This window comes from Monodon monoceros, unplaced genomic scaffold, assembly GCF_005190385.1.
Source record: "Monodon monoceros isolate NGI ecotype Baffin Bay Population unplaced genomic scaffold, NGI_Narwhal_1 Contig2926_ctg1, whole genome shotgun sequence".
NCBI classification, from domain to species: Eukaryota; Metazoa; Chordata; class Mammalia; order Artiodactyla; family Monodontidae; genus Monodon; species Monodon monoceros.
Genome location: NW_021698845.1, coordinates 5480 through 14054, shown reverse-complemented (window position 1 = coordinate 14054; position 8575 = coordinate 5480). Strand labels below are relative to the sequence as shown.

The window sequence follows — 8575 nt, the reverse complement described above, 5'->3', positions numbered from 1 at the left end:
TGTGTGTGTGTGTGTGTGTGTGTGTGTGTGTGTGTGTGTGTGTGTGTAGAGAGACTCCCCTCGGTTTCGTCACTGTCATCTGACGGACTCAGTAGGGTAGTCAAGACCTGAGGAATGACTCTTTGAGAACCAGCTGACTCGTTACCCCTCCCCCACCCCCGCCCCGCGTTGGGAACGTGGCTCTCCTGCGCCCGCAGCTGAACTCGTTCGAGCAGCTGTGCATCAACTACACCAACGAGAAGCTACAGCAGCTCTTCAACCACACGATGTTCGTGCTGGAGCAGGAGGAGTACCAGCGCGAGGGCATCGAGTGGAGCTTCATCGACTTCGGCCTCGACCTGCAGCCGTGCATCGACCTCATCGAGCGGCCCGTAAGACCCCCTCCCCGCCCCCCGGCTCTCCGCTCCTGCGCAGGCGGTGCCTTGAGCTTTCTCTCGCCATCAACTGAGACGGGAATTATCCTGTCTCATGGGTGCCAAGATAATTTTCTAGTCTACACGGCCGTGTCCCGTCCTCGCGTGGGGCCGTGCGCCGGCCGACGTGGGCCTTCGCTGCCCGCAGGCGCCGCGGTGGTGGCGGCAGCTGCCTTGACTCCAGCGCTCGGCACGTGTCGAGGGTGTGGGGCTCTCCTGGGCACACGTCCGAGGTGGTAAAGGGGCACCGTGTCTAGCTGGGAATGAGACAGGTCTTGCACATCCATTTTGTTGGGGGGTACCTAAAGCTTATCCTCGTAAGTACAAAGATTCTTTTTTAGAAGATTTTTCAGAACCTTGTAAGAGTTTATAATCATAGGGAATTTAACTATAGCATGTAGAATGATGTGGCATCATGACTCCATTGTGGGTCCTTTCAAAATGGAGAGTGAGGACAACTTTTTCCAGAAGAAAAATACCTAAAACGACTCCGTCGGGGCACCTGCCTGTCCCGGGCGTCTGCCCTCATCTCTCACAAACCCGGGCCCCGCCTGGCTTCTTACAGTACTCTGACCACGAGACAAAACATGGTCTCCCAAACTTAAAGCTCTTTAGAAATCCCCAGTGAAAAGGAAAAGGGATGAGAGATCTTGACATTGAAAGATGAAGTAGGAAAAATGCAAAGGAGACAAAATTATGGATCTTCTGAATCATGCTGTCACTTAGTTCTTTAGAAAAGATTGAATTATATTTGGCTCCTTTTTCAGAATTCAGAAATATTTTCATTGAAATAGATTAAAAATGTAAAAATTATGGCAGAAAGATGGGTGTTTCATTTATCCTAATCCAGAACTTCATTTCTCAAAGTTGTCAGACGAGTGGGGTAAATTGGGTTAAATGCCGTCCTGGACCCTAGGATCACCTAAGCCTAGTGGCCTCTGATTATAGTGTTCTTTGAGCAGCTCTGAACCCTGCAAATCCTTTCAGGTAGAGGGGCCACAAACTAGACAGCCAGGGAGTAAGGGTCTCAGTCCTGGGCTCCCGGAGCGGGGAGGATTCTCTCCGCTGCTTCTACCTGCTCTGTTCCGTTAACCTCTGCCTTCCTGTGACCACATTATTACACTGTTTCATTCATGTTTAACTAGAACCTCCGGTTACTTTTTAAGCAGTATTTGTGCAGAGCCAGCTCTTCTGCAGTCAACGTAAAGGCCTTGTGGGTTGAGGAAAACTGGTCTGAAGAGATTTATTCCAAAAGCTGATTTCATCCTTGTGCGCTAGGATTGGTACGCTCAGTCTTGTATCAGAAACTTGCCATATTTGCAGTATGGTAATAAGCGATGACCCCCGAAGCACTATAAAATAGGCCATCATTGTTTAAACATTTCATTTAGCTTCCACGTGTACCCCACTTTCCTCCAAAAAAGAAGTCGTTCCATTGATTTCCGAGCTCCCAGAGAATGGCAGGCTCTGGGCATTTTTTTATAATTTGAGACATAATTCACTATCCTAAAATTCACCCTTTTAAAGTATGTAATTCAGTGAATTTCAGCATATTCAGAGTTGTACAACCATTACCGCTAATTCCACAACATTTTCATCATCCCAGAGGGAAACGTCCTACCCTTGGCAGTCACTCCTGTTCCCCTCCCCCGGCCCCTGGGCCACTAATCTATCTTACGTCTCCGTGTCTTTAAGGCTCTAAGGCTTTTTTCAGTGAACTAGTTGAGTGAAATGAAGGCTCTATTTTATTTGTTGATAAAACAAACCAATGAATTAACTGATAAATTACTTCATCACCTTCCATATATTCTACTTAACAATAGTTTTAAATATTTCACCAAGTGTGAAGTGCTCGTTTTATTTAATCATCACTTAAATAGAAACTTAAATTGACTAGGGTATAAAATGTCTGAAGCATTCCAGCTAGTTGAGGGTTTATAACAATTTATCCAGCCGGTCATTGAATATAAAGATTCAGTTTTGTCTCTACACCTTTCAGTTCCTTTCTGGTGTCTTTTTTTTTTTTTTGCTACTTTTGGGGGAGTTATCTACTTGGAATTAGTTTTTTATAAGTTTGTGAGATACAGTACTCATCCATTTTCTTACCAGTACTTCTTGAGCAGTTTGAGATCTCAGTGTTTGCATGATAGTTACGATTTGCCATTACCTGCTACCCTGGCAGTTTGATTTGCACAGATCTTCACGAAGCTCTAACTGTTTTGGAATGTAAGCTGCCAAACCCAGTGGAAAACATCCTTGTATGTACAGTGACGTGCAAAACGTGTCAGTTCTTCTTGCCTCTGTTATCAGGCTAACCCTCCTGGTGTGCTGGCCCTTTTGGATGAAGAGTGCTGGTTCCCTAAAGCCACAGATAAGACCTTTGTTGAAAAACTAGTTCAAGAGCAAGGGTCCCACTCCAAGTTTCAGAAACCTCGTCAACTGAAAGACAAAGCTGACTTTTGCATTATACATTATGCAGGGAAGGTAAGAGTGAAAGAACTCCATTAAAAGTGCTGTGTTTGAGATGTTGCTGCATTTGATGACGGTTGTAACAAATGTGCTGATATACACTTACAAACCCTTAAATATAGTACATATTACAAATGCACTTCCTTCGAGACAACCCATTTTTTTGGATTGTTCTATGAACTTATTTGGGGGGTGGAACGGGGGAAGTACAGAGAAAGTTTTGTTGCAGGGCCAAGCGAGGAGAACGGGTGGCTCGTGCGCAAAACCCCTGAGCCCCCGAGAGTTTGGGGGAAAGTTTTTGTTTGTTTGTTTTGGTTTTTGCGGTACGCGGGCCTCTCACTGTTGTGGCCTCTCCCGTTGCGGAGCACAGGCTCCGGACGCACAGGCCTAACGGCCATGGCTCACGGGCCCGGCCGCTCCGCGGCACGTGGGATCCTCCCGGACCGGGGCACAAACCCGTGTCCCCTGCATCGGCAGGCAGACTCCCAACCACTGCGCCACCAGGGAAGCCCCTGGGGGAAAGGTTTTTATAGGTAAAATTTGGGGTGAGGGCTGCTGGGTGTGTGACTTTCTTCTGATTGGTTGTTGGGGAGGGAACAGGGCGGGGCTCCGGGAATCTTGGGTTGAGCCTGCAGTTGCCATCCTCCACCTGGGTGGGGGGTCCTGTGAACGTTTTAGGTGAAGGCTGGAAATGTCTCTTGTTTTTGTCTTTTCCCTCTTGCCGCACCCGGCTCTGGCCCGGCAGGTGGACTATAAGGCGGACGAGTGGCTGATGAAGAACATGGACCCCCTGAATGACAACGTGGCCACCCTCCTGCATCAGTCCTCTGACAGATTTGTGGCGGAGCTCTGGAAGGATGGTGAGAATGTGCTTGCGTTTGTAATCAAACTTGGCCGAATCTTTTACAGTTAAGGCTTATATATGGTTCTTTTACTTATAGACGTGTGTAGACTTTTTTACTTTAAAGCTGTTTATTTTCCCTAGAGCAGGGCTGCCGTTGTATCGGAATTTACCCACTTTAAGAAAACTTGGGTAATAAGACCTCTGCCTTCTTGGTCAGGTGCTGTAGGAACATTCTAGTAGCAGAGCCATACATAAAGAACTACACATTTGCCTCAGGCCACCCTGGTCCCAGTGCAGTTGTAATCCAAGGGTGTTGGGATACAAAACCTGAGAAGCCTTGTGCATCTTCTCTGTGTTGTGTCCAGGTCAGCCGAGCTGCGTCCTCCCCCAGTGCCCTACCCTCCACACACATGCAAAGTGGCTGGTGAACAAACTCAGGCCATCTGCATATAGATCAGTTGTTTTTATTTCCGTCAGTCCTCACAGTTCTTTGGTTTACATGAACCTCAGGTGAAGGTTTTGGTGATCTTATCATAGACTAGAGATTTTGCTGGTACCAGAAGAACAAAGCAGCTGTGTGTCTGTACGTGTAGTGGGACCAACATCTTCTGGCATTTAGCTCTCTCCACACTTTCGTCCTGGTTGTCCGCACCGCTTCACTTGGCCTCAGGTCATGCAGTACCTTAGTTTAGCTCTGGATCTGCCCCTTGCCTAGGCTTTGACCCTGAGGCCAGGTCTGTGGGTTACCTGGCTCGCTTCTGCTTTTTCTATAAGCATCTCAAGACCTTGCCATCTAGCTGTCTCCTCAGGTAGAGAGAAAGAAACCCAGAAGGCAGATCAGAGGGCTTAGGGCAGTCAGGACAGAAGGAAAGAGACAGAAAGAGAAGAGCCACCACAGAGGAAGTGAGCGGGGGGATGATGACCCTGCCAAAGACAGCCTAGTCGAGGTCACGTACATCGGCTCCAACAAGTGCGAGGGAGCCTGCAGGGCTGGGCACACCGCACACGTACACGCACGTGTCCTGGGGAGAGATCGTGTGCGTGAGACTGTGTACAGGGAGGGGCTGGGGGAAGGGTTAGGTTTCCAGCAAGTAAAACAGAAGCTTTTAATCACTGTCCCATTGGATGGAGGTCTTCACCTGGCTGCTGCGTGCTCGCTGTCACCTGTGGTGACCTGGTCAGCCTAGGGGGGCCCGTGAGGACTGAGGCGAGAGCAGGACCCTAAGGTGGTGTCCGCGGTGCCCACGCGGCTGAGGGACTCCTGGCCCTGTTCTGGGAAGTGTGAGAGTGGGTCTGAGAAGTGGATCTAGCGTGGAAAAAGGGACCCTGAGCTCTGGCGGCCACCGGGTCCACAGGGCTGGGAAGAGCAGTACAGGTCAGTGGGAAGGGTGCACAGGAAACGCCACAAAAAGAGGAGGAAGGAGTAACGCTGCCCGTCAGAAATGCTGTGTTCAATCCGGAGTCGATTCCGTTGTGCTGCCCAGGGCAGTGTGGCCCACGGAGCCCAGCATGCCCACCCCTCCTCCTGGCTCCGCTCAGATATCAGAGCAAAGGAAGTGAGTGAGACATGTGGACAGACGGCTGAGTGTCGCAGACCCCTGAGATGAATGCCACGGGGACAGCTGAGCGGGGACTGCCTTGTTCCTGGGGTGCTAAGGTCAGATGTCGTGAAGGATGAGGCAGTTTTCCTTGTCCTTGAAAAATAATACTTTGTTGAAGAAACAAAGAAAGCCAGCATTTCCTGAGCACGTGCTAAGGGCCGGGCAGTCTCCCAGCACCCACTGACGAACATTCACATCCTGTTGGGGCCTTAACCATGGAGGGTGAGTAGGTTTCTGTGAACCCACTCATCTAGGGTTGGGTGGCATTTCTAGGAGTGATGTTGGTGTGGAAGAAGCGGGGGTGAAGCCGGTAGAAGGAACGATCACAGGGCAGAAGTGGAAAATCCCAGCTCGGGGTGAGTGTCCCGTTGGGGCGTTAGGGCAGGGTTGGGGCCAGGAGGCAGAGTGAGCAGGAAATGAGGCCGGAGCACGGAGTAACGCGGTGGCCAGTCTCAGGTGAATTTGACTTCGTTGACTAAATGGCATCAGTAGTTTCACGGGCCAGGGCAGGGACACAGTGTGAACTTGAAGAAGCAAAGCGGGCCGTGGTTTGTTGGGTGGATCGGGGTGAAAGACCCCGGAAGCGGGGAGTTCAGCACGAGGTGACCATGGAAGGAAAGCCAAGGAGAAGAGGAACAGAGGAAACTAGCATTTTACCGCTAAAGTCTCAAAAACAGATTTTCTCTCTTCATTTTGCATGAGAAGAGAAGCAGGTGTTTGGGGAATCACGACAGCAGGTCCCGGGCTTACACACTGGTTCTGACATTGTGAGCCACTTTTGACTCTTGTCTTTTCACTTCTTAACCAAAAACAATATTGTGGGGAACACCTTTGGAGCCCCTGACCTGTTCCTGTGAGCCTGCAGGTCCAGCCACGCTGGACAAGCTCACCGCCCACGCTTGTCAGCAGTGAGGTGGATTCGGGAACCACAACCGGCGTGTTCCCTGCCGCCCAGGGTCTTCTTCCGGATGGAAACTCAGGACACACACGCAGGCGGGAACGGGACCGAGGCGCCTCTGCCTCGGCTTCCTCCTTCCAGGCTCCTTTAACTCCCTGCCTCACCGTCCAGGTACGGCAGGGCCTCTGGCAGCAGCGGCTCAGAAGTGCCAGGAATGTGAGATCCGGCAGGTGAGGGTGGAGATGGGGGCTGCAGCTGCAGTGATGACCTGATGCACATTCCGTGTCACAGGTGTAGGTGACGTGTCTCACAGGTAGGACCCCATCTGCAGAGCCCTTACCTGCCTTTCTGTGCTTTTCATGGACTAGCTACAGACAGGTTACTCACTTGATGGCAGAAGCTCTGAGAGGAAAGGCGTGTGGCCTGCGGGGCCCTCCCGTCCTGGCTCAAGCCCTGTCCACCTGTCCTTGGCCCACAGCTCAGGCCCTGCCGGGGCCCTCACCTTTCTCCACGTGGCCAGCTTGGGAGCACGTGTGGCCACTTTTGTCCAAGTGGGCTGAGCAGAAACCCTCTCCCCATTGTGACCTGGCTGTGCCGGCATCCACTCCGGACTCATCCTGTGTGTTTGCTCTCCTGGTATCGCTTCTCTTAGTGGGAAGCCCTGCCATCCGTCAGCTCAGGTGGACGGTTACTCAGTTTAATCTGAGTGACAGGCTCTCAGAGGTGACCCACCATCGGAGGGAGGGGCAGGCAGAGCCTAATGCCAGGCTCCTCCGATTTCGAGGACCGTGTGTTGCACGCGTGAGGTCAGCGGCAGGCTCAGGACTTTGAAGAGGGTCGTAGGGTGGAGGACTCGCCATGCTCACTCTGGACGTAGAGATGTCTTGGGAGAAGGGGAGCTTCTTCTCTAGGAAAAGAAAATAGCCCTGGAAAAGCATGTGATTATTTTCTCTTGTTACAGCCACATCAATGGAAGGGCAGAAAATGACAGGTTGACTGAATGTATGAGTTATATGATGCATGAATATAGTTTGCCTGTGAAGGTGCAATGCCTTGAGTATAAAACATTGCATGTTAAAATAAACTTTGTGTTAGAGTTTTCTCCAGGCCAAACCAGGAGAAATAAGATTTATTGGTGGCAGCCCTGCCCTAGAGATTCATAGTGCCCTAGTTTTTTGCTGAAAGATGTTTTGCGATCTCTCTCCCAGCTGCACACGGATTTCTTGCCACCCCTCGGGGCTAACGTACAAGGAAGAAAAGACCTAAAAATTACATTTTCATGTAAATGTATCTCCTATGATATTTTCATGAGTAACGGTATGATCAATAGGTATCATCTTAGTTATGATTTGAAGTTGCTTTAACATTTTGTACAATAGAACTCGCTACAATGGAATTTTGTTTTCCTTAGTGGTAGTTGCCTATTCGTAGTTTGTATTTGAAGTAAATTATATTTCCAAAATCTGGATGGGAAATAAAATTACACAGCACTGTGAATTGGTGACAGTAAATGCCACTAATATTTACCTTTTCCAGAGTAGTCTGACTTGCCGCAGTCTTGTCCTCATTGGAGGATAATTTTATGAAAGACAACACAGATAGTACCTCATTACTCTTCAGTTTCATCCTGCGTTTACATGGGGGTAATAACCATTTGACATTAATATGATATAATGCTCACACCTGGAGTTGGGAACGATTCCGCTGTGTACATTTATTTCATACAGAACTTTGTCCAGATGTGCAAATTCTCCAAGTAGTAATGTTTGCATGGGGTCTGCCCTGGACTAGCCTCTTTTGTAGCCCGATTGCAAAGTTGACTTGTGATGTCGAATGTCTTTCACACTAACTGAAGTGTTTGTGTATTTGCCCTTCTGTCCTCCTGTTTTTGCTGTTTCTCTGCCTTAGAGATTCAGAATATTCAGAGAGCTTCTTTCTATGACAGTGTTTCTGGTCTTCATGAGCCACCAGGTGAATGGATAAAGCCTGTAGGTCTTCCAAACACAAGGGGTTTCAGCCCAGAGGAAGAACTTGCGGGGTGGGGGGCCTGGCAGGGTGGCCTGGGAGGACGGGGGCTTGGTTTCTGGGTTTTTGTTTCTGTTTTGCTCATAGACCTGCATGAACCTTCATTTCATGCTCAGTTTTATTATCCTTCAAGGCAACTGTTTGAGCGCATAAACAATTCAGTCGCTACTGCCTACACATTGCTTCTTTTATGCGTAGCCCGTAAGCACCGCAGAGCAAAAGGTCTGTCACTACCTTTTCCAGTAGTGCTGTTTGATCAACAGTCCTCTAAGGGATTGTTAGGCATCGATGTGCCCAGTAATATCTCCTTTGTCTTTGAGTTACC

At 49.4% G+C, this 8575-nt stretch overlaps 1 protein-coding gene across 1 annotated transcript; it reads left to right on the top strand.

Annotated features, from left to right (window-relative positions):
• The first annotated feature begins 181 nt into the window (after positions 1–181).
• LOC114899338 (myosin-10-like) lies at positions 182–3950 on the top strand. Its single transcript, XM_029230001.1, has 3 exons — positions 182–371; positions 2724–2897; positions 3628–3950. Exons 1-3 carry the CDS (start codon positions 267–269, stop codon positions 3793–3795), a joined length of 447 nt encoding a protein of 148 aa, XP_029085834.1. The 5' UTR covers positions 182–266; the 3' UTR covers positions 3796–3950.
• The last annotated feature ends 4625 nt before the right edge of the window (positions 3951–8575 follow it).

Bases quoted from the DNA above. Each gene is read 5' to 3' on its own strand.
- LOC114899338 (XM_029230001.1), top strand. From the start codon at position 267: ATGTTCGTGCTGGAGCAGGAGGAGTACCAGCGCGAGGGCATCGAGTGG. The intron at 372-2,723 runs GTAAGACCCCCT...CTCTGTTATCAG, and splicing joins TCGACCTCATCGAGCGGCCC to GCTAACCCTCCTGGTGTGCT. The intron at 2,898-3,627 runs GTAAGAGTGAAA...CTGGCCCGGCAG, and splicing joins TTATACATTATGCAGGGAAG to GTGGACTATAAGGCGGACGA.